This window comes from Hyperoodon ampullatus, assembly GCF_949752795.1.
Source record: "Hyperoodon ampullatus genome assembly, chromosome: 4".
Lineage (NCBI taxonomy): Eukaryota > Metazoa > Chordata > Mammalia > Artiodactyla > Ziphiidae > Hyperoodon > Hyperoodon ampullatus.
The window spans coordinates 86,810,451-86,837,894 of NC_136917.1; the positions used below are offsets into that span (position 1 = coordinate 86,810,451).

Genomic DNA, 27,444 nt, shown 5'->3' on the forward strand with positions numbered 1-27,444 from the left:
ATGCATAAGAGATTTTCATAAGTAATTAATTTGGCTGGTCATAAAATGAGCATTTAGCAAGTAGAAGACTGATTTCATCCTTAAAAATGTACTCGAATTTATGAAGGAAATGGGGAAAAAAAGGCAAAAATGTACACATTCCTGTCCATTGGAGACAACATAACACAGACTCTTAGGCCTCAAGGGCCTAAAAGATATTCAGTATTTTCCAAGGAATTGCTCATAAAGATGAAGCCCTCTTTACATTAGTTACGCTGAAAGCTGGTAAGAACAGCAAGAACATAGCATGCCCAGTTTAAGGTAATCACTGCAGGGTGACTCCTTAAAATTAAGTAACTCATTACTATGATCTACGAGGCTTTGCATGGCTTGAACCCCATCCCCTCTCTAACCTCATCTCCTACTACTCTCCCCTTACTCTTCCTTCATACACACCACTCTTTCATGAAGCCTCGAATGTCCATCCTCCAGTGTCTACACAGAGTTCCCTCACTTCCACCAGGCATTTTACTCAACGTTCTACCCATACTGAGGCCTTCCCTGGCCACTCTCTCTAAGACTCCAACCTCTGCATACCAATAGTTGCTATCCTCTTCCCTCTATGCTTTATCTTTTCACACCACTCAACGTCCTATATATGTTTTACTTACCTAACATATTTCTTTCCCTATCAGAACATAGGGTTCATGAGAGTAGGCAGTTTTGCTTTTTGTGGGGTCTTTTGGTCTGTTTTCTTCACTGTTGAATCCCCAGTATGTGGCATATACGGGAGGCATTCAGTAACTGTTTGGTGACCAAATGACTGAATAATCTAACAGAATATCTAGACTTAAATAGTTTTTAAGTACAATTCTACTTAAAGAATATTGGTGTATCTGAGTAGAGTGACATACCTTCTCAAATATTAATGGATAAGGTTTTAGTTTCTTCCACAAATTTAAGAAGAGTCCAGAGTTTGCCTATCATTTCTGAATAGATAGGGTAACTTACAACTAGATAGGGATATAAATAACTTAAAACTAGAAGGGGATAAACAAAAGAAGAGAGAGCCAATATCTTTGGCTAATGCTGACAAGAGGCGTTTGTTCAGCTTCTATGTAAAATAGTTTGAATATTTATGGTACTGCAATGCAAATAAAAAACCTCCCAACATATTCACTTTTTAACTTTCATCATAAATAAAATAAGCATTGTTTAAGAACTTTGATTCAACCGATTTTCAGTTGTCTTTTAAACTTGGAAATATTTTGTGTTCCCCATTGTTTTAATAACTGTTCTCCTTACAATTCTGATGATATGAAGATCTCATACTAAATAGGCACTGTCAGAGTCATATACATTGGGTATACTATTGGGGAAAACCTATTTATTTATTTAAAAAAATACATTATATATAAACATTTTTATTTCAGCTGAATTCATCACAGTTTTACTAGCCCTGTTCATACTTCTAACATTTGCATCAAATATAAGTAGGCTTTTAACAATGAAGCAAATTTTCTTATCATTTATATTACTTTAAACTTTCTGTGCAAATTTTAAGACTTTTCCATGTACAGTAACAAAAACTTAAAAACAATAACAAAAGTAAAACTAATCAGTATTTTATCCATGAGGAAGGATGCATATATGTTCATAACGCTTACATTTTCCTTTAATTCGTTAAGAAACTTCAATTATCAGAAAGACATTTTCAAAACAGGATCTAAGAGCGAAAATATGGTTCAGAATATGCTTTCTCCTTCTCACCAAGCTATCTGCCTCCTTGCAGGAGGTCCTTAAGGTATAAGTGCCATCAGATGCTCAGAACATGAAAAACATATGGGTAATATTGCTCAGATATACACAATGCACCAATGGTTCAAATGTACCATGAAAAGTTAGTATCTGTTATAACACACCAACCTTTGCTCACTGATAGAAAAGAAAATCCCTAAGCACTTCTTTATAACCATTCCAGTCAAAGAAGGGATACAGTAATAGTTGTTATATTTTAGATTTCATTTCTCATAGCTTTCTTTTGGGTTAATGTTTTTAGTGTTTAGCTCAACCTCTGGGAAAGAAGGGTATGGTCTACCCAAAACAACAATAGAAAAATGCTAATACCACATGTGTGGAATACCACCAGGTTATCAATTTAAGTTGTGCATAAATTAAATAAAGTAACTTATTTCAAAAGGTATTAGTGCTTTTATTGTCTGGAGAAATGTCCAGTTTAAACTCTTCCATCTGCATTTGCTTTGGGATATTAGGCAGCAAATGAAACATTAGGGTAACCCAATGTATCATTTGGCTGAGAAAGAAATATCAACTTAAAGATGCTATCTTTTTAAAATGTTGTTTTGCAAGTATTAAAAAGTCAACTAAGCACATTTATTTAGCTTTTCATTAATGTAATATGCTTGAATTATAAAGACCAATATCTAAGTTTAGATGTTATCATGTCAGTTAACATAGAAAAGTTACCCGTTCTTCCAAATAGAAATTTACAATGCACTAATTTATAATTACTCATTTAGACTCATTCAAACTTTGTTTTAGGGAAGAGATATGGGAACATATGTATATGTATAACTGATTCACTTTGTTGTAAAGCAGAAACTAACACACCATTGTAAAGCAATCATACTCCAATAAAGATGTTAAAATATAAAAAAAGAGTATTCTATCGACATCCCCAAAGAACAAAGTAATAAAGCCCACAAAATTAGGTTCTTCTTTAGTAATTATCAGCAGCATAAAAAAACTCAGCCACTGAGTTGACATATCTTATAATCTTTAGCACAAAATATTAATTTGAGATTTGTCCTTTACCTTGAACTCAAAATTTACTGCTGTGAAGTGGTATTGTTATATAACTGGTAATGGATTGTATGATGGGAGATGAGTTAAATCTGTATAAGGTCAGGTGCCAGTTCAGACTTCAAGGGCTCTTTTACTGAGTGCCAGAAGCCATGTTCCTTAATCTTTTGTTGGCACAATTTACCCTTTCTATATTTATAATGAGTGAGAGAAACAAATGCCAGGCAAGGATCCAGAGCCAAAATACTGGGACTTTGTTATCAAAGGAACAGAAACTGTCATTTCCAGTGACTCCCATAATAACCTTCTATAGCTGTGATGTCATGTAACAAATTGATTCTGTTAGAATCACGTAAAAATATAAAAGTTCATTATGAATTGGGAAGGAAAAACATTTATTTTTAAAAACAGTTTAACCTTCTGGCTAAACTTAGTGAACTTACCCTAGAAATTACAAATGAAATGAATAATTAAAAGAAAAAATTCTGACAATGGAAAGATTTCTTTTGAAAGGCATTTATGAGAACTATATAAATAATAATGTCCAAATTTCTAAGCTAAAATCTCTAGACAATATAAACTACACAAGCTCAATATTTTTTCAAACTTGTTATAGAGGTGAGATATTTTGATGTTGTCTAAAACCTGGTAAAAATTCTTCAGTAATTCTAAAAACTCCAAAGCTGTAAGTCATTTTAAAATTAAGATAAGTTTGAGGATTGCCAAAGGGCATGCACCTGTGAGAGCTGAGTAATGTACCATATAATATAACATTCAATTACTTCCAAGAAGTTCTGAACTCAAAGATAACATCCAGGTCCAAAAGAAGGGGCAGTTAGCAATATCTAGTACAGACTAGAGACTGATGTTTGTCTTGCTAAAATTAATTACCTCTACCCAGGATCTGTACCTCACATTGTTGTACTTGGAGGTTAAGGTGCTTGGTTTCTTATTCATCAGGGTATCTTACGTTAGCCCTAATTTAACCACATATGTGAAAATAAATGACAGCTGCCTGGACTATAAATACTCCTTTAAGTCATGGCTTGTCATTTGAAAAATAAGTCCTCTCATCATTTCCTTCATTTCAATCTCTAAGTAAAAAAACAACTTGTTTGCAAAATAAAATGGGGTCATCTTTTAGCATATTAGAGTTTCTTTGTTTTCAGTATTTCCTAGCACCATTTACAACTGCCTTTTGTTTGATTTTGTTTATCCAGCAACCTATAAGCAAGCAATAAATAAAGTATTTGTAATTCAAGAAATGATTCAAATGAAGACAGGATCATCTTGGAGTAGTCACTCTAAACTTGAATCCTCAAATGCTTATAATCTCCTCAAACATTACTCTAGTTAAAATGTATTTCAGATTTATGTTTCCAAAGGGCTCAGTTATCTGACGAGAACAGGAGCATTTTAAATCTCTGCATAATACATTTCTGAAACGGCTTGCATATAAGACACCAAGCAGTTATTAAATCTTGCTTTTAACCTACCAGTTCTCTAAATCTTCTCTCCACACCTTGTTCCCAGTAGAGAAAAAAGTAACTCAAACAAAAATCTTCCTGTTTATCATAATAAGCTGTTTACTTATCTGTGCACAAGGTTGAGAAATTATGGAATGGGGATGCATGTATCTGCCCACAGGGTACTTGCATAGGCACTTTGCTTGAATTTTCATTTATATTTTCAATTCATAAAAGGATTATATATTTTGACCCACTTATAACTTGAATGACATAATAGAAAATAGAAATAGCACGGTTTTCCCACTTGGTATTTAACTGATGCTGACAAGTCACTCTAAGCTCTCTGAACCTCATTTAGCTTATTTGTAAATGGAGATGACAATACCGCCTGGTAGAACAAATGACATAATGTTAATTAAAGTCCTTTGAGAACTGTAAAATATCATGTAAATGTAAAATATTGTTTATTATTATGCTACTTTATTAAGAATGAAAAGTAGCTGGTTATTTCCCCAGCATGCCTTTTGTAAAATGAGGAAAGGACAGAAAGATGCTGTTTTGAGGTAATCTAATAGTTTGTTATGAGAGGTTTCAAATTTAAGAAAAATTTTCCTAACTAAAAAATTATAGGTCAGAGCTAAAATTTAGAAGCCATTTTAATCCAGCCGCTTTAGTTTTAGATACAAGGAAAGAAAGACCCATGAAGGGTAAATACTAAAACATACAAACTAAACAGTCACAAATGGTGGTGGACAGGGAAGAGCTAAACCAAACGTTATGCTTCCCAATTTGCTGTCACATCACTTGGCTAAAGAAATCTAGGGTTAGGATTAGAGTCAGGGGCAGGGGCAAGTTCAGAGGTTGGGTTAAAGTTCTGCCTGGATTATAGGAGTCATTTTAAATCATCACTTTCTTCTGTTGGTCAATTATAAAATAATAACAATAAAAATTATGACATGATGAGAATACACAGAGTGGTCATTATGGTTAAATATTCTAAGATTATATATATAAATATAAATTATATATACATATACATATGTAAAGTGTCTATGTGTGTTTGGTATACACATACAAAATCGCAGTACATTAGCTCTTACAGCAACTCTATTATTCTTACTTCACAGGTAAGAAAACTAAGGGAGGGAACAGAAGGGTTAAGTAGATTGAGCAAGATTAAAAAACTAACAAGCTTCTGGCCAAAATGCCTGGCTCTTGGTCTTTTTTTTTTTTAAGAGCTGTACATCTTAATGTACAATTCAGTGAGTTTTGACAAATTTACAGAGAGAGATGTACAACTGTCACCACAATACAGTTTAGAACATTTTCATCACTCCATAAAGATCTCTCTCGCCTGTATAGAGTCAATCCCCATCTAAACCCCTAGTCCCAGGAAATCACGGATCTTCCTTCTTATCTATAGATACCTTTTCTGGGCATTTCATTTTGTATCGGACTTGGGTTCATCTATACTGTAGCATATATTATTAGCTCATGACTCTATCATTTAACAGTAATATTATTATTGTATGGATATACTATATTGTTTATTCATGCAGCAGCTGATGGACATTTGGATTCTTTCTACATTTTGGCTATTATAAATAATGTTTCTATGAACAATTGCAGTCGTTGTGTGGACACACATTTCAATTCTCTTAGGTGTATACCTCAGATCAGAACTGTTAGTTTATATGGAAAATTTATGTATAACTTTTTGAGAAACTGTGACACTTTTCCAAAGTGGCTGTATCATTTTACAATCCATGAGCAATGTATGAAGGTTCCAGTTTTCCACATCCTCACCAACACTTATTAGAGCTCATGATCTTCACCACTACCCTCTGTAGGCTTCCAATAACCATGCACACATGACACTGAATGTTAGAATGGGAGGGAAGGGGGCTTCCCTGGTGGCGCAGTGGTTAAGAATCCTCCTGCCAATGCAGGGGATACCGGTTCGAGTCCTGGTCCGGGAAGATCCCACATGCTGCGGGGCAGCTAAGCCCGCATGCCACAACTACTGAAGCCTGTGCGCCTAGAGCCCGTGCTCCGCAACAAGAGAAGCCACCGCAATGAGAAACCCGTGCACCACAACGAAGAGTAGCCCCCACTCGCCGCAACTAGAGAAAGCCCGCGAGCAGCAATGAAGATCCAATGCAGTCAAAAATAAATAAATAAGTAAATAAATTAAAAAAAAAAAAGAATGGGAGGGAAGGAGGAGCTAAATGGAGTGAGGGAGACAGAGCTTAAACTTACTCAAAGACAACCAAGTCTATTTCACTTATGTTAAAAAAATTTTTTAAGACTTTTGAGAGCAGTTTTCGATTCACAAAAAAAATTGAGAGGAAGATACAGAGATTTCCCATATAATCCCTGCTCCTTACTAGAGAGTTTCATGTATTATCAAATCCCTTGCTAGAATTTGTTATACTTGTTACAACTAATGAACCTATATTGACACATCATTATCACCCAAAGTCCATAGTTTACATCAAGTTTCATTCTTGGTGTTGTATGTTCTATGTGTTTGAAAAAATGTAAAATGACATGTATCTACTATTATGTCATACATGGTAGCTTAAATATCCTATAAAAATCCTCTGTACCTATTCATACCTCCCTCTTCCATAACCCTTGGCAGCCACTGAAATTTTTTTTTTAACTGTCTCCGTGGTTCTCCTTTTTCCAAAATGCCAGAGTTGAAGTCATAAAGTACATAGCCTTTTCAGATTGGCTTCCTTTACTTAGCAATATATATTTAAGTTCCCTCTATGAATTTTCATGGCTTAATATTTTATTTCTTTCGAGTGCTGAATAATATTCCATTGTTTGGACGTACCATAGTTTGTTTATCCACTCACCTAGTGCAGAGCATCTTGGTTGCTTCCAAGTTTGGGCATTATGAATGAAGCTACTATAAACATCCTTGCGCAGGTTTTTGTGTGGATATAAGTTTTGAAGTCCTTTGGGTAAATACTATAGAATGTGATTGTCGGATTCCATAGTAAAAGTATGCTTACTTTTATAAGAAACTGCCAAACTGTCTTCTACAAACAAAGAGTTTTATTTCTTCCTTCCCAGTCAGTACAACTTTTGTTCCTTTTGCCTTATTATGTTAGCTAGGACTTTGAGTAAGATGTTGAAAAGGAATGGTCAGAGGGGCATCTGTGCCTTGGTTTGTGATCTTAGTGGGAAAGCTTCAAGTCTCTCACCATTAAGTATAATGTTAGCTGTAGGGTTTTTGTAGATTTTTTAAAAAACAAACTGAGCAAGTTCCTCAAGTTTTCTGAGTTTTAAAAATTTTTTTTATGAAGGGGTGTTGGATTTTGTTAAATGCTTTGTCTGCATCTATTGATATGATCACCTGATTTTTCTTTTAGCCTACTGATGTGATGGATTACATTAACAAATTCTCAAATGTTGAAACTGGTTTGCAAACCTGGGATAAATCTCTCCTATGCTTTTCATAACCATGGATTTATCAGCTTTTCATCTTATAGTGGAAATATATATATATATATATATATTTTTTTTTTTTTTTTTTTTTTTTCTTACAAGGAACCTTATGGTGTTTGCCTCATTTATCTTTATATTCTGGTATGTAAACGTGTTCACTGATGAGAAAGGAAAAGATGCATAAGGCTTAAACAACAATAAATTGAGAAAATAGGAAGAGTTTCTTACCAGGCCTTAACTTGAAAATGTCAAAATTATGAGCTCATTGTTTTTGAACTTGCTATTTTGGCCCAGGTTTTGTAACATTAGAATGTTAGATTATAACTGGTTCAACACTAGAGATTTTGAAGCTGTGTCTGAAGAGAAAATATCAATAAAGACTATTTGTTATCTTAAATTACTTTAAAAATATTTTTAAAAAACAATCATTTATTTTTAAGTGCTATAGTGGTTTTACCATAGAATGCTATAATGTCTTTTATATTAGTATAGTAGCTAGCGTTTTGGTTTCAAACACTGGCAAAGAAATATTGCGGCAAAGGTGAAAAATACCTTAAACATATTAAAAGGTGATTTTTATTTACTTTTTCTTGCTTTATTTTTTGCTGTATTGTTCTAGAAGCTAGAACATCTAGTATAGTGTTTAAGTGGTAAATGTAGGCATATTTGTCTTATTTCTGATATAAATGAGCAAAGTATTCAGTCATTTGCCATTAAATATGATGTCATCTTAGGAACATGTCTTTCTTAGGAGCCACTCATGGTGAGAACGTTCTCTTCTATTCCTCAATTTCAGAGAATTCCTAACAGGAATTAATGTTGGATTTTGCCAAATGAGTTTTCTTCATTTATTGAAATGATTATTTAGTTTTTAATTTTATTAATATGAATTACATTGATTGATATTTGAAAGTTATATCAGCTAGTAGTCCTAGGATAAATTCCACTTGATCATGATGTATTTTTATCTGTTGTTGCATTTGCTTCATTAAAACTGTGCTCAGAATTTATATATGTAATAATGACATATAGTCTGTAGTTTTCTTTTGCTGTAATATTTTTGTCTAGTTTCAGAATCAGGTCGTGATGATCTCAATGAATTGAGAAGTAGTCTCTCCTTTTCAATTTTCTAAGAATTTGTGTAGAGTTGGTGTATTTCTTCTTAAAACTTTTGTATAATTCACCAGTGAAGCCATACAGGTCTGGAGTTTTCTTTGAAGGATGGTTTCTTTTTTCTTTCTTTTTTTTTTTTTTGCGGTACGCGGGCCTCTCACTGTTTTGGCTTCTCCCGTTGCGGAGCACAGGCTCTGGACGTGCAGGCTCAGCGGCCATGGCTCACAGGCCCAGCTGCTCCGCAGCATGTGGGATCTTCCTGGACCAGGGCACGAACCCGTGTCCCCTGCATCGGCAGGTGGACTCTCAACCACTGTGCCACCAGGGAAGTCCTGAAGGATGGTTTCTTAATGACCAATTCTATAAAAGATATGGGTTTATGAAGGCTGAATGAGCTTTGGTAGTTTTCGTCTTTCAGAAAATTTGTCCATTTCATCTAAGTTGTTGAATTTCTTTATATAAAGTTAAGGAAATATTATGAATATCTTTTTTAATATCTGTAGACTCTATAATGATGTCACCTCTCTCATTCTTGATATTGGTAATTTGTGTCTTTTTTTTCTGAAGAGTCTATGTAGAGGTTTTATCAATTTTATTAATCTCAAAGGATTCCATTGATTTCTTCTATATTTTTTTCCTTTCTTCTATATATTTTGGGTTAATTTGCACTTCTTTTTAAGGTAGAAATTGAGGTCAAAACTTTGAGTCCTTTCATCTTTTCTAATACAGGCATTTAGTGCTATATTTATTTCCCTAAGTACTGCTTAATAGGCATCATATAAATACGGAGATGTTGTGGGTTTTTTTCTTTCCATTTAGTTCAAAATACTTTCTAAGTTCCACCCTGACCCATTGGTTACTCAGCTATGCATTGTTTACTTTCCAAATATTTAGAGATTTTTCAGATACTGTTCTATCCTTGAGTTCTATTTTATTTCTGTTGTGTTCATAGAACTTAAATTCTTATAAATTTATTGAGATTTGTTTTATGGCCCAGGATATGATCTATCTTGGTAAATATTCTCTGTGTACTTGAAAAGAACGTATATCCTGGTGATGTTGTGTAGAGTGTCCTATAAAGGTCAGTAGGTCAAGTTGACTGACAGTATTATTCACATCTTCTGTGACTTCCACAGTGAACATAGTTCTTAAAAAAAAAATCACTTACAACAGCATCACAAAAGATCAAATACTCAGAGAGAAGTTTGACAAAAGATGGAAAGTCCTATACACTAAACGCTACAGAACCTTGCTGAGGGATATTAAAGAAGACCTATCCTACTAGAAAGGTATGTCATGTAGAGGGGTCAGAAGACTCAATATCGTTAAGAAGTCTATTCACCCCAAACTGATCTATAGAGTCAATGTAATCCCAATCTAAATATTAGCAAACCTTTATATGGAAACTGAAAAACTAATAATAAAGTTGCTAGAGAAATGCAAAGGACTTCTAACAGCCAAAACATTTCTAAAAAAGAACAAAGTTAGACAAATAACATTACCTGATACAAGACTTACTATAAAACTTCAGTGGTCAAGGCAATGTAGTATTGGCATTATGGCAAACAAAAAGATCGACAGAAATTAGAGTCCAAAAATAAAACTACACATAAATATACTTTAAAAAATGAAGGTAAAAAAAATCAGGGGAGAAAGGAGAGTCATTGGAGCTGGAACAACTGAATATCTATATGCCAAAAATATGAACTTCAAACCATTCCTCACAACCATATGAAATGGACCATAGAATGAACTATAAATTCTAAATTCTAAAACTATAAAAATTGTAGAAGTAAACATAGGAGAAAACCTTTGTGACCTGGGATTCAACAAAGATTTCTTAGATATACTATCAAAAACATGACCTATAAAAGAAAAACATAATTTAAAGTTTGAAATTATAAACTTCTGCTCTTCAAAAGACACTATTAAAAGAATGAAAAGACAAGTCAACTGAGAGAGAATATTTGAAAATCATACATCTGATAAAGGACTTGTATACAGAATATATAAAGAACCAAGACTTTATTACAAGAAAACAACCCAATTTAAAAACTGGGCACATTATTTAAATAGACACGTCAAAGAAGATATATGAATGGCAAATCAGCACATGACAAGATGCTCACATCATTAGTCAGTTGTGAAAGACAACGAAAAACACAATGAGACACTACTGCATAAAATTATAATATCTAAAGACTGACCACACCAAGTGTTGATGAAGATGTAGAGAAAGTACAGTTGGGAATGTCAACTAGTATACTCACTTTAAAATCTATTTGGCAATTCCTTAAAAATTTAAACATGTACATTCTATCTAATTCATTTATTCCACTCCCAGGTATTTTCCTTAGAGAAATGAAAGCACATGCCCATACAAAGACTTATACATGGATGTTCACAACAGCTTACTTGGCAGTAGCCCCAAATAGGAAACAACCCAAAAGTCTATCAACAGTTGATATCAACGGTGATATATTCATATGATGCTATTCTACTCAGCAATAAAAAAGAATGAACTTCCGATAAACATTACAACATGGATGGATCTCAAAATGAATGAAACAAACTACACTCAAAAAGGAAAAGAGTAGTACAGACTATATTATTCCATTTATATAAAATTCTAAGAAACACAAACTAGTATATAGTGACAGAAAGCAGATCAGTGGTTGACTGGGACAGGGGTTGAGAGGGGGAGGAGGAAGGGACTACAAAGAGGCATAGGGAAAATCTGGGGGTGATAGATGTGTTCATTACTTTGATTGTGGTGATGGTTTCACAAGTGTATACATATGTCAATACAATAAAGTGTACATACATAAAGTATATGTCAATTACATATCAATAAATCTGTTTTCAAAAAGATTGACAAATTATGATTATTAAATATTAGATTTTTGACAGACATTCTCTCAAAATTGAATTAAGTAAGTCCAACACTTCAAGGCAAAAAACTGACAGTTTTTGTTACCAGGGAGAAGAATCCAAGCTTTGCAATGAAAGTTAAAATTTTAGAAAACACATTTACTATAAAGAAATTGATACTTCCTATTACTTTTCCAGTGAGATTAGTGATGACGTTACTGAATGTGGTCTTTTGATACTGTATAATGAATTACTTCACTGTTTGGAAGATCTATATAACCTGGTCACTTGATATTTTCCAAATGAGAGATGACAAAGCATGATGCTACAAAAATCATGCATTCATCTTATAAGATTGACCAATGGAATTAATGTAACAGAGTACAAAAAGTTCAATGTGGTTTCAGATCCCACACTGCAACTAACCTCCAAGAAAATTTAGCAAAGTCCACTGTGGTAGGCAGAATTTGAAGATGGCCTCCCAGTAATGTCCCACCCTAATCCCTGGAACATGTGAACATGATTAGATATCAATCCCATAATGATGTTTTGTCATATTGCACAGTTGCCCTAAAGATAGGCAGATTAGCCAGGTGAGCCTGATCTAATCACAAGACCTTTCAAAAAAGTGGAGGATATTCTCCCAGCTTTTTTGAAAAACAAAACAGAACGAAATGAAAAACAGAAGGAGAAGTTAGGGAAATTCAAAGCACTTGAAAGATGTGACACCGGGTCTGAAGATCAAAGAATGTAGGAAACCTTAAGAAGCTGGGAGATGCCCCTGGCTCACAGCAAGAAAAGAAAGGGAAACTTAGGCCATTTCTCAACTGTAAGAAATGAGACTTTGCCACCAACCGGAAGGAGTTTGGAAATGGATTCTTCCCCAGTGCTTCCAGCCAAGAACTCAGCTTGATGCACTGATTTTTGGCTTTGTGAGACCCTAAGCAGAGAACCACAGTAAAGCCTGCCTGGACTTCTAACCTACACAACTGTGAGGTAATAAATGGATATTGTTTAAAGCTGCCACGTTATGATCATTTGTTGTGCCGCAATAGAAAGCTAATACATTAACCATAAATCGAAATGCACATAAACTCAGATTCAACTCAAGCACTGTTTAAAAAAGAAAAAAAAAACCAAATAATAAAAATGGAAACAACCAAAGTATCCATAAATAGAAGATCGATTTAAATTATATAAAGCCATATAATGGAATATTCTGTAGCCATTATAAAGAAAAGGTAGAACTATATGGATGAATGTGAAACAATGAAACCATGTTATATTAATAATAGATAAAAAGATCAGCAATGTTAAGATTTTGAATAATTAAAACATTTGCATAAAATCATGGTATCTATAGTAAATATTTTCCTGGGGGGGAAAAACACAAAAAAATAAATAGCAATTAGCTTTGGGGTAAGATTAGATTGTTGAGTAGGACGTTTTCTAATGAAGTTTATTATTCTTAATCATTTAAAAAATATATCAATAAAGGTTACTATTTAGTGTCCAGATAAACACTTTCCTAGCTCTCTTCCAAAGCTATCTTTTGCTTTATGCAATTTGGACCTGCCATCAGGAATTTGTTACCATGCTCCTTTAATCAGTCATAGTAACACCAAAATGACTTTTCCTCATCAAGTCTGCCCTACCACTCAAATCTAAGTTTCTCAGTGACATCCCTTATTAACTGGGGGCATCATTTGCATTACGTGAATGTTTTATGTATTTATAATACTTAAACATCCCATTTTAATTAAAATTATAGGATATTCAATTGTTTTTAAAATTTTGTATGAAAATTGTATGAAAGTTACTTTAAGATATAAATCGTAAATAGTGTAAACCATGCAAATATATATTGCCATCTTGAGGATGAAAATGATTATGATCTAGGAATCCTGCAGTTATATGGTAATAAAGAAATATTCCAATAACAATCAAACCAGCATGGTAAAATTGGACCAATTTATCCTTTAATAATGAAAGAATTATGTGAAAAGTTTTTAATGGGCAATCTACAATATCAGGTTTATGTGATGTATATTAAAGTTAGAAAAATGTTTTATATTCCTTTAAGTTTCTTCTTGTAAAATGAATAAATACTTAAGGTAACAAAGCAAATCCTTTTCAGTTATTAAATACTGTATTTATAAATCTTATCAAGATCATATTTTACCTCTGATTATATTTTCTACAACAGAAAGATGTACAATAAAGATAACATGGTATCAGTTTGATGTTATCCTTGTTTGTTGGCAAAAGTAGTTAACCAAAATACCTGGAGATGTTAAAAGTCACCAGAAAGAAATAAAAGGACAAATTCCTAGAGAGATCACCTTTTTTTTGTCCACATATCAAACAAGTTCATAGTTTGTGACCCAAAGCATTATGATATTATTATATACAACTAAACAAAAGGATGTATGGTAATGTACTTGTAAAATGATATACAATGAACGACATATAAGACAGTACTATCATTATTATAAAGTAAACCTAAGTAGACTATTTATCTAAATAGACTTTCTCACCGAAAGATTATATATAACTAATTTCCATGTGTAGCTGCAATGTAATAATATATCTTCTCTTAAAAAGGTTGGCTGACACTTTCTAGAAAATGGCAAGTATTATAGACTATAAAAATATCAAGTATGTGTACAAGCTCTTCATCATCAGGAAAATGTTAAACAAAATCCTTGGAAACTTTACAAGGAGAAATCAAAGAGAATGAACATATAAAAGCAATAAAACATGACATTAAAATGTTATTGAGGAAACCTCTAAAATCACATTACCTGGAACCAGTTCCATAATTATGTAGATAGGCTGTCGTTGTGTGCAAACTCCTATAAGTTTGACAATATTGGGATGATCATATTGCTTGAGAATTCTGGATAAGAGAAGTATAAGAATAGTTACCATTTAAGTTGTAAGCATTAATTTATGATCATGAGTAGTGTGCACAAGTAGAATGCACTTTAATCAACACAATTTTTAAAACTTTAGTACGAACCCAAATTATGATAAATGGGATGTATATGTCTTGACAAATCTTGGCAAAATATAGATATAAATGAGTCAGTTTTTATTCAATTAAATATTTGTTTAAAAATTATTATCTACTCTGAATAGGTAATAAGCATGCTAAACAGGAATAACTTACTTAGTCCAAAATATGCAGAACTCCCTTCAAGGAATCTGGTTTTAGCCACCCTCACAAAAGCTGGAAAGTATCAGTGGACCAAAAACTGTAAGCTGGTAGGGCAGCATCTTTTTGTTTTGTTTTGTTTTATGTATATACTTCATTTGAAACAAATAAAAATAGAACGATTCATATTGGTAAATGCTATAGAGTAATCACTTCATATTTAGATTTCATAATACATACTTTCTTGATGATCATGATCAACTTCAAAATAGTAAAAACTCAAAAAGTTTTGAGAAAGCTGGCAGAAGGTTAAACAATGAGTAATATAAGACTTAAGCTGAGGCAGAGAAGTTTTAGTTTGGATAAAGGCAGAATTTCAGACAGCTGTAAAAGTAGCATAGACTCATCTATAGGACCCCAAGCATGAGTTAAAAATAAATTAGATTCCCTCAGAGGCCTGTCTACCCTGATGTTTTCTGTTACCAAATGATATTCCATGTTATCCTATTGACACAGTTATAAATTCACTCATATTTGAAAAAACACAGTTTCCTTTCTAGGAGAATGAAAAAAATAACTTCATTTGGAGAAAGATAAAACAGTTTATATGTGTGCTGTACATGTACAACTAAAGCAGAGATAGCTCTAAGAAAAATGTTATCGATTGAAAATATATAAATTTAATAAATGAAAAAATACACTGGGAAGAATTCTAGAGATAAAGAAAATGTTCTGTCAATAACTGAGTTTGCAGTTTCTATGAGGAATTAAAAAGGAAGTTTTAGAATGATTGACTGTAATCCAAAATGTCATTTCTTAGGTTGAAAACTGCTTAATAAAGAAATTCCACAAAACAGCCAGGATGAATCCAAATAACATTAAATAGCTAAATATATAGCTTTATTATCTGTTAAAGGATACTTGGGAGTTTGCGTGGATGTAATTGTCATTTTTAACATAAAATTTCAGTTTCACTTTAGAAGAAATTAAACTCTATCTTTCAGTAAAGCATTCACAAATTAGAAAGCAAGATACCTTAAGATACCTATGAATAACTAAAATAATGAGGCTATATGTTTCAATTGTGATAGCATACTTTTAAATTCATCATAGGATATTTTTTCTGAATTGCTAATAATATACATGAAAAAGGTTTGCAACTATATTCCATAGATAATATTTAATAAATGCACCCAACTAGTTTAATCCATTGCTATAAATATCCATTTTTAGATGATGGAGAAATGACATCAAGATGCTCTATGCCACGGGATTTAGTTCTTTTGTTGCCATGTCCTCTGTTCTCCCATGGCACTTTACAAAAACTTCAATTTTATATACAATGCCATGATGGAGACAACACACACACAAACACACACACACCTTTCCTTCCTTCCCTTTATACCACCCATCTATGGATCTATATATCCTCCTTCTCCTTCTCTCCCTCTCAACTGTCCACCTACTCATCCATCCATCCATCTCCCATTCATATGTCCATTCTCACTCTATCCAAAGCCCCTTTCCATTTGTTTTGTGTTTTGCTGTATATATTAGATTTTACCACTAACAGAAGAGTTTAAACTATTTGAAACATAGGGCTGGCAGGGTGGAACATTAAATTCTAGCTAAAACAGAAAAAAGAGAAGAAAATCATCCTAAAAGATCAGTTAGAAAAGAAACAATGCAATGAGCTAAAGAAGAAATTTGAGATTCTCAGAAAATAAAGCTAACAGCTGGGAATAAAGAATCAAGCAATAATATCTAAGGAGGGTAGGAAAGATGTAATTATATACCTAAATATATGTCTAAATTATGGATTTTATATATAGAATACAGTAATATTCTTAGTATAAGGACAATCACAACACTGCATATATGCATATGTGTATATGCATGTGTGATAAAAGCAAAAAATACTGCAATATTTTTCAAGGACTCAAAGAATACTCACTGTTCTCAAAAGCATCTGGTTCTTTTGACTATGATTGCCTAACTGACCTGCAGTCTAACTCAAACACATAGAAACTTTTTGTTTTCACATTGTATAATAAGTGCCTACTTTTGACAGCCCTGAAAGTGCTTACTTCTAATTCATCAAATCATATTTAAGATATCTTCAAACTTACGTTTTAATGAATCACTTACTCATATTATAAATACATATTTACATTACTTTAGAGAACTTACTTGGCTTCTTGTAAAAATTTTATTTTCAGTTCCTGAGGAAGATCTTCTTTACACGTTTTAACAGCAACAGCAGTTTTATCCTTTAATATGCCCTTAAATACTTCACCAAAATTTCCCTGAAAATACAAATATATTTATTGTTTAGAGTGTAAGACAGCCAGGTAAACCTTTGCAAAATACAAGGAAAACATGTAACGATGAGTTTTGAGTTCATCAAAGTACTCTGTTAGCTTTATTCAGAGTTTTAAGTGGAAATAAAGACTGGAAATGTTGCTCTTACCAATTAACTTTAAATACACTACCCAACACACCAAGCTTTTGAGGGACTGAGGTTTGTGGAGAATTGAAAAGGAAATGGGAAAAAACTGAAATAGAATAAAAGGAAAAACTAATGCTGTCAGAAGTACCTAAGTTTCACTCCATCTAGTTCCCTTCACCCCCTTAGCTCTAAGTTTTATCACGTTGGCGTTTAAAAATAAAGCCAAGTTTGTGACCACCTAGAGGCGGGGGATAGGGAGGGTGGGAGGGAGACACAAGAGGGAGGGGATATGGGGATATATGTATATGTATAGTTGACTCACTTTGTTATACAGCAGAAACTAACACACCATTGTAAAGCAATTATACTCCAATAAAGATGTTAAAATAAACAAACAAACAAACAAATAAATAAATAAAGCAAGCCAAGATTCTGTGAGGTGACTGGTGGTATTGATCCACACAGCCAGATGTCACTTGGACGAGAGTGTGAGAGAGTAAGACACTAGATGAGAGGCAACAGAACCAAGGCAGATGAAGGACTGTCAACAGCCACTGCTGCAGGCTGTCAATCCCTGAAAGATACCAAGGAAAACGAGGTGCTTGCCCAAATGCCAGTGTCACCCATGATGAGCTCATTTCTATCAAATGTCTGAACTCCTAACCTTACTCTATGGCTAGAACATATTTTGATTTAAAATGCCTTATTTCCAGTTTGAAGTCACTTTTATTATACTTATGAAACAAAAGAATACAGAGAAGATCTATAAAGCTAACACAACAGCTATTTTGGAGTATTCTCTTCAAGTCTTTCTATGTATGCATATGTATTTTTTACATAGCTATAATTATAATGTGCAAGCACTGTATTATAATTACCTTTAATGCTGTCATTGTTGAGCAACAAGTAACTAAACAAGAGGTCTGATAATCAATGAGTTTGAGTTCTACGTTCAATGTAACTCTTAACCTATGATCCAAGGTGTATAAATTTTACATGTTACTAATCATTTAAATTTACTAATAGGTATTTTAATAAATTTATTTATTAAAGAATTACTATTTGCTTAATTTAATTAACACTTATTTTACTTAATATTTTAAGTATACTTGAATATTTAAGTAATGAATAGTATTATTAAGTCTAATATTCAACTCTTAAATATTCATTCAAAATGATGATTGATCACCCTTACATGAAAAGTAAACATACAATAACTTCAACACAGTGCACATTCATCACAAACTAGAAAAAGAAAAATTTGAGCTTTATATCCTTCCCTGTTATTCAAGGCTTTTTTCCTTCCCACAATTATCACATCATTTAGAGCTGAGAGAAGGTATTAGTACCCACAATTACTGCTGAGCCTCTGTTTATCTGAATGATTCTGAAACACTTAAAATTCACCTTGTCTGAAACTTAACATTTTATTCACTAGAAGACATTTCCTGACTAAATTACCTTTTCATTTAGTAGGGCCATTACTCTCTACAAGCATTCAGGTTCTTCCTGTGGAACACTTTTGCCTTCCTCCTAGCACCACAGACAGCCTACCCTGATTCAAGATATCAGTTTTCTCACCTGAACTGATCTCATCCTTAGTCCCTCACCCTCTTCGGCCCCTTAATCTCTCCAACACACAACTTTGATTATACCACTGCCTTATTTAATATCTATCCTTCCATTACCATACCTTTCTCAGCCTCTGTCTAGCCATCTTAGCCTCTGACTGCTACATGTGTCCTAAATTCAACTACTTAGTGATCCCAGCCATGCCTTCTGTACATTTTCCCCTCACCTCCAATCAGAGAACATGCTAACTAATCTTTAAATTCATTTCTATGCCACCTCTTTCATGAAGACTTTCTTGATCTTCCCAAAATTATACATCTTGTTCCTGAACACTTATCATCCCATTGCCCCTTTGTACCTTTCTAATGGTTTCTGTCCTATATAACTGTTCTTGGCACATACGAGGCATTTGAAAACTGTAAACATTCATTTAACAATCATTACTCAGAAGACTTCAATTCTTTTAACGGTGGTCAGGGGAGGAATCTCCAAACACTGCACAAAAGACTCTGCTTCACAGACCACCTCTTCTCCATCCAAAGAGGTCAGGAAAAAGCCTACGACATCCATTGCTCCCTACCATGTAACAGGCACAGCTTCATCTCTGCTACTGGCTTTAAGTCCATGAGGCTAAATTTCATTATGTCTCTTGTGTATGTTTTTGTTGGTCCTCACAGAAGATCCTGGTAGTCCTCATTTCCCCCTCTCTAATTCTCATTAGGTTCTGCAGACTCCTCATCAACCTGTCATCTCCAACTATTTCCCTTCTGTCACCAACCTCCAGTTGCCTTCTGGAACTTGTGGTCCATCATCAAAATTTTATCTCGATCTCTTCTTTGGTCCTTCTCTTCACCTTCTTGTTCTAACAGAAACCTGGTTCTCACTTGAGAACACTCAAATGGTGGGTGAGCTTCCTGTGCCTTCTAAAACTGTGATGACCTCACCCGCACCCCCAACACACACACCATGCTTCTCCCACCGCCTGAGAGATGGAATTCAGGATTCATTGAGCTCCTTGTCACTGCTTTCAAAATATTTTCCCTTCTGCTTTCCTAAAAACCCCTATCTTTGAAACTTTATTATTTGATTATATACCCACTACCCCTTACTGTTGCTGGCAGCTATTGCATTTGAAAATATTTTCCCTCATTTGTTAACAATTTGAGCTCCTGGATCACTGTACCTGGTGTTACTCCTGTCTTAAAATTTGGAAATTTCAATAGACACTTAAAGATCCTTCCAACACTTCAAACTCTGTTACGTGAGCATCTCTCTTCCAATGATCCATGTTCCAACCTATTTTCTATGATCATATCTTAAACTTTGCCATCACCAATAATGCAACTCCTCTGTAATACCTACATCATTCATCCCATCTTCTGGCTGGCTTCTATTTTTCTAGCTTACTTCCTCTAGTATTCAGACTCAAAATCCTTTGACCCTATAGGAACTTCCAAATCTTTAGACCCTATTACTTTTTATTGTCCATAACCCCCTAACAGCCTCGCTTTCTTCCTTATTCAGCTTAAATTCCATGCTCAATAATTATAACAACTGTTTACTATATACTCTCAACTTCTCTGTTCCTTTTCATCTGTAGAACTCCCTGATCAAATCCACAACCCAGATTAAATGCAACACGGCCTACTCTGTTCCTATGCAGTTAAATGTGGCTGGAGAAAATCCACAATGATGTTGACTAGTTTCAGTTTAAATTCATGAACACAAAGCTCTAGGGGGGGCCTTAATACTGCTCAATAATTATATTACAATTCCCTAGACCATTCACACTCTCATTCTTCTAATTAAACTATTCCCCCCCTTTGACTCTCCTCTTAAAGCTCCCATACCTTCCCCATACCCTCATTCTTAGTTAACAATCTTGCTTAATTTATTGAGAAAATTGAAGCAATATAAAGAGAACTTCCAGACTCTCAGTCCCACATTTACCCTCCTACCAACCTTCCTTAGTAGTAGTTCATAAAAAACGAACTACTGGGCTTCTATTAAAGTCAATCCTCCATTGTAAATTAAATTCCATCCCCTCTTACCTACTTGATGATATTATTTCAGGAATTCTCATCTCCTTCCAAAATCTTGAATTTTTCACCACATATTGCCAACTGCAAACCAGCATGCTGCCTCTCTCAGATTAACCAACAGCACACTAATCATTTCTTCTGAAACTACCACGACATGTAGTTTGCTACATGAGGTAGCAAAACTTCAAAGAGTTACATCCTTGCTATCTCTAATTCCTCTCCTCCCATTCTCCCTTAAATATATTTCAGTTTGGCTTTCACAAAAAGCATTCTAAAGAAAGTGCTCAGCCAAGTCACTAGGGAACTCTTCACTGTTAAAGTCAATGGTTCTCAGTCATCATCTCATTTGACTTCTCAGCAGCACTTGCCACCACTGATCACTCTCTCCTCCTTCATATACTTTCTTCTCTTGGCTTCTAAGGCATCCTATCTCCTGGTTTCCTGCCTTCCAGGAGATTGCTCTTTCTCAACCTCAATCATCTTGCGTCTCATCTCTCCAGCCTCTAGATTTTGACGTGACCAGGGCTCAATCTCTCTCTTCTCTTCTCTATCTAGACTCACTCCATTGCTGAACTCATCTAAATAAACCAGCAAATAAGTAAGTGACAACTACCAAATTTGTACTTTTGATCCACACCTCTTTTCCAAACTCCAGACTTAATACCCAACCATTTTCCCAACATCTCCACTTAGAAGTCTAACAGACAAACCTTAATATTCACATCCCAAATTCCTAAACTCATTCCCCCCAAACCTGCTACACCTATGCCAACTGCCCTCTTTGTCCCATGCCCCACATAGAGCATCAGGATATTTAGGTGGTTCAACCTTAAAAACAAATCCAAACTCACCACTTCTCACCACTTCCACTGCCATCCCCTCTGATCCAACAACCATCAACTTTAGTTAGGTAAGTACAATAGCTTCCTAACCTTCCAACTCAGCCTATTCTCAACACAGTAGCCAGAGTGGACTCTGTAGAAAGTAAGATCATGCCACTCCTCTACTCAAAATCATTCTCTAGCTTACCTTTTCACACCCATTTAAAGCCAAAGTATTGATAATTACAGTGATCTACATGGCTCTACACGATCTATACTCTCAGCACCTCACTGACTTGCTGCCCTATCCTATTCTTCCTTGCTTACTGGGTTACAGGCAAACTGTCTCTCCTGCTCATCAAATGTAATTTGCATTGGTACTCCCTCTGCCTAAAACCCTCTTCCTCACTTGACCACATGGCTAAATCCCTCCTCCCCAGGTTTTCATTGGAAATAAACAATCTTAATAAGGCTTACCTGGACTCCCCCATTAAAAATTGCAAGTACAACCAATAGCACTCCTAAATTCCTTATATTTTCACAGGATTTTAGCACCCTTTAACATTATGAAGTTTACTTATTGATTAAATTTATTGTTTTTCTGTCCTTCCCTGCTACCTAGAATATGAGCTTCATTAAGGGCAAGGATATTTGTCTACTTTGTTCACGGATGTATCCCAGGAACATAGAAGAGTGCCTGGCACACAGAAGGCATTCAGTAAATATTTGAGGAATGAATATTTTTGAGTACCAATTATATATCAAGTACAGTCTATAGAAATACAGTGCTCAAAAAGAGTTCCCATCTCAACCTTATATTACTACTAAATTCCAAAGTACATAAGTATAAGAACCATGGCTAATTATTTTTCTCATGCATTTTCATGCAGTATACTATAAATATTCAGAATAGGTAATGAAAATATTAAATGACATTTTTCAACTCAAATATGTTTGCTGAAATTAAGCTATATAGTGGCTCTAAAGTTGAAGTGTTTTATTAAAAATGATAAAATCTATTAAAGCTGATATCATGCTACTGTCTTGTCATTGAAAACAATTATTCTTTTAAATAACCTTACTGAGGACCTAAAGGCTAAAATTCCTCCTAATATGTGAAATACCATGTATCACATATTAAACAAAGATAATTGAAACATTTCTCTTTAACTGAAAGTATTTTTTCCTTAGAACTGAAAAATCTGCTCTTCTCAACACACTATTTTCAGTAACTGGTTTAATTTTAGGGCTTCCCTGGTGGCGCAGTGGTTGAGAGTCCGCCTGCCGATGCAGGGGACACGGGTTCGTGCCCCGGTCCAGGAAGATCCCACATGCCACGGAGCGGCTGGGCCCGTGAGCCATGGCTGCTGAGCCTGCGCGTCCGGAGCCTGTGCTCCACAATGGGAGAGGCCACAACAGTAAGAGGCCCACGTACCGCAATAAATAAATAAATAAATAATTTTATAACTTATTATTTAATTGTATTTTCATGGAAACTAATTTACTTTCTTTGTAATAATTTTTAGCCCAATCACTGCTACTGAGTTACCTAAAGTAATGAAAAAGAAGAAATATTTCCTTAAGAATTGTGGCCACATCACAAAGGAAATAAACACACCAGCTACTGCTTATAGCTTGAAATTCTTTAGGATTTACTTACTAAATAAGTATTAGCATTCAATAGAAACTGTTTTCCAATAGCAATTTAATGCTTCTATTTGGAAAAGATATTTTAAAATAATAAGAATCCTGCAAAGTAGATTGTTTCAACAGGGATTTACTTTCTCAACACATATCAGGACCAAAAAATAGAGGAAATTTGTCAGTTCATCTAGTTTACATTTAAATCAAAAAAAGTAATGAATAATCATTTATTTCTTTACTTGAAATGCTGAGCCTTAAATTCTAGTACTGATCACTCAGAAATGTATGACTGATAGTCTTCCCTAGCTATCTGGATTTTATACTATTTTTTACATTGCATTATGAACCTCAACTCAATTCAAACATCACTAATTAAGTCATCGACAAAGAAGTTAATATTTATCTATTGGAACTCAGTTATAAACAAATAACAAATTTTCAAATAGCCCATTTGATTATTAAATGTCTGCCATCATTATTAGTTATAATATACTTTCATATGGCCAATGAGTTGGAAGAAACTCCCAACCAGGTTGGAAAAAAGAGACTTTTATCATATGTAGCTGCCTCCTCTGACCACTAACAGAGCTAGCTACAAAATGGATATATTGAAACATGTGCCTTGTCCACATAATTTTCAGATTGAAATAACATGTCCCATGTTGTCACATACCGTGATTCTATATACAGTTCTGAAATCCCAAAGAGCAGTACTGCATTTTCTCTGAAATATCATGTATAACCAGAAACAAACAGAATAAGACTATTAAGTATTTAAAGTTTTATTACATCACAGTTTCTTTTCAAATCTCAGCTCACTAGTTTTGGCTTTACTACACTGTAATAAAATTTTTGTGGCTTTTAGTTCTTTCAGAGGAAAATATACAAAATAATATTCTTAAAGTCAAGATAATTCTTAAACTTTTCAAAGATTTTCACACTTCTATTTCAGTGAACATCACAGTATTTGTAACAGATATGGCACTGTGTTCTTCTAGGTTCATGGGGGAATGTGCCTTGCTGTGTGCTGGAATATCAGAAAGGCTTTGAAGAAAATGAATCTGTAGAGTTCACAATCACTATCAAGATTTGGTTTTTCAGCTCAGTGGATTACATACCTTGCCCAGTAATTCTCCCAATGTGACATCTTCATGATTGAGAACCCATTTCTTATCCTGTGGCAAAGAAAAAGAACAGTTTTTTAGCCCAAGCAAGAATGCAGTTCCTGTAACATGCATTTGAGGCAGCGGCAAATAGACCTAAGGGATATTACATTCAGACCATTCAATAATCAGCACACTAAGAAGTTGTAACCTCAAGAGGTTATAAAACAGATTTAAGAAATGTTACCACACAATAGAACTTTAAGCTCTACATTATAGCAAACTTCTATCAGAATTATCAGCCTTCAAAATGATAGTATCCCTGTAACTAGAACACAGCATGCGCTCTCCTCCCACCATAAGGCTTAGGCTATGCTATTATTTGTCATTTCAAAAACGTTGTGTCATAAGTACATGAGGGAATCTCATTTTGCAAGTAAAATTTCCAATCCTCACTTGATCATAGAGAATTATTTTATACCCAAATTACATTACTAAGAGCTAATTTTTCCACAACTGGTCATGAATTATAGCTGTCTATTCCACTGCATATAGTCCCACATCTTTCCCAAGTAATTTCCTGTAGAGTAATAAAGGAACAAACATCAATTACAGTATCATCAAGGTACACAAGATCAGTGATGCAAACATGCCATTATAAAAGAACATCCCATTATGTGATCTCAAGAGCTAATCAGTACTCAGGGAATATTTTATCATCTAAAAACTCTCCGGGCTTCCCTGGTGGCGCAGTGGTTGAGAGTCCGCCTGCCAATGCAGGGGACACGGGTTCGTGCCCTGGTCCGGGAAGATGCCACATGCTGTGGAGCGGCTCGACTCGTGAGCCATGGCCGCTGAGCCTGCGTGTCCGGAGCCTGTGCTCCACAACGGGAGAGGCCACAACACTGAGAGGCCCGTGTACCGCAAAAAAAATAAATAAATTAATTAATTAAAAAAATAAAATGTCTCAGCTATAAGAGCACACAATACTGTAATGTTAGAAAGACATATTAGATTAAAAAAAAAAGAAGTAAGGAAAAATGAATGAAGCGGGGTGGGAGGAGAAAGGAGAGAAGGAAAATTAGGGAATGGAGCAAAGAGAGAAAGAAGAAAAGAAAATCCTGGAATGATATATTTTGTTCTTGATTTTTAAAAAATTTAACGTTAAAGTATAGTATTCCCCCATTACACAGACTGAAATATAATTATGAGCTATAGAATGAATTGTAACAAGTAATCAAACACCTTGAAGTAAGAATCCACCCTAACTATGGCTTAAAAATGTCCTGGACTGCCATCTGAATTACTTTACCTTCTGAAACACCATGTGACAAACACTCAACCACCACCCTCTGATTGTTCAACAAGGGGAACAGCAATGATTTTTAAAAACGGTTTACAGGTATATTCTTTAGGGGTTCAGAATAGCCTCCACAAGATGTGCTACTTTAGCATGTGGATTATTTTGAGCTAAAGGCAACTGAGACCCTGTGGCCTCAAGGCAAAGCTTTACTTCTCCCTTAAAGAATTTAAATTGTGGGCCTTACCCATAATAAGAGCTATTACCAGAAATAAGTTTTTATGACCTATCTGTATGACAGGGCAAATATCCAATTACTAAACATCTGCTCTTCCTATTTGTGAATTACCCTCCTTCTCTCTGAAGCCTCACGCCCCTATCCCATCCCTTAGCTCAGGATGGCATATATACCTCATTTTACGTTTCTAACTCAACTTCTCACTCCTGTGGGGTTCCTGTATGTACAAAATTAGATCCGATATTCTCTTGTTAATATGTCTCATGTCAATTTAATTCTTAGACCAGCCAGAAGAACCTAGAAGGGTAGAGGAAGTTTTCTTTCTCCATGACAAGTCTTTCAACCTAAATAAAAAGCCAGAACTATAAAGGTCCTGAAAAAATATATAGCAGAATATCTTCATTACCAAGTATGTAAAGAAAGATTTCTTAGACAGGACACAAAATGTGTATAAAAGAAACAACTGGAATTCATCAAAATTAAAAACACTTGTTCCTCCAAAGGCTCTTTTGAAAAAATGAAAGTCCAACTACAATCTGGGTGAATATTTTTGCAATATGTATATTAGACAAATATTTTGTATGTAAGACATATAGAGAATGCATACCTCAAAAACAAGGTGACAAACAACCCAATTTTAAGAAACTGGGTAGAATACTTAACAAAAGCGAAGGACAAATAGACAATAAGTACTTCAAGAGATGTTTAACATCACTAGTCAGTGACACACAAATACAAACCAAAATAAGATGCCACTTCATACCATTAGAATGAAGTGCCAAAAACAGAAATATAGATCAATGGAACAGGATAGAAAGCCCAGAGATAAACCCATGCACATATGGTCACCTTATCTTTGATAAAGGAGGCAAGAATATACAGTGGAGAAAAGACAGCCTCTTCAATAAGTGGTGCTGGGAAAACTGGACAGGGACATGTAAAAGTATGAGATTAGAATACTCCCTAAACCATACACAAAAATAAACTCAAAATGGAGTAAAGACCTAAATATAAGGCCAGAGACTATCAAACTCTTAGAGGAAAACATACGCAGAACACTCTATGACATAAATCACAGCAAGATCCTTTTTGACCCATCTCCTAGAGAAATGGAAATAAAACCAAAAATAAACAAATGGGACCTAATGAAACTTCAAAGCTTTTGCACAGCAAAGGAAACCATAAACAAGACCAAAAGAACCCTCAGAATGGGAGAAAATATTTGCAAATGAAGCAACTGACAAAGGATTAATCTCTAAAATTTACAGGCAGCTCATGCAGCTCAATAACAAAAAAACAAACAACCCAATCCAAAAATGGGCAGAAGACCTAAATAGACATTTCTCCAAAGAAGATATACAGATTGCCAACAAACACATGAAAGAATGCTCAACATCATTAATC

The 27,444-nt window shown here is 34.4% G+C and overlaps 1 protein-coding gene across 1 annotated transcript in view; it reads right to left on the reverse strand.

Annotated features, from left to right (window-relative positions):
• Window positions 1–27,444, reverse strand: part of FER (FER tyrosine kinase) — a gene marked incomplete at both ends in the record, with an annotated part of 430,653 nt that overhangs the window by 130,897 nt on the left and 272,312 nt on the right. The window contains 3 exon segments of the mRNA XM_079702183.1: window positions 14,519–14,613; window positions 17,062–17,177; window positions 24,518–24,574. Coding sequence (XP_079558309.1) covers window positions 14,519–14,613; window positions 17,062–17,177; window positions 24,518–24,574 — 268 coding nt within the window.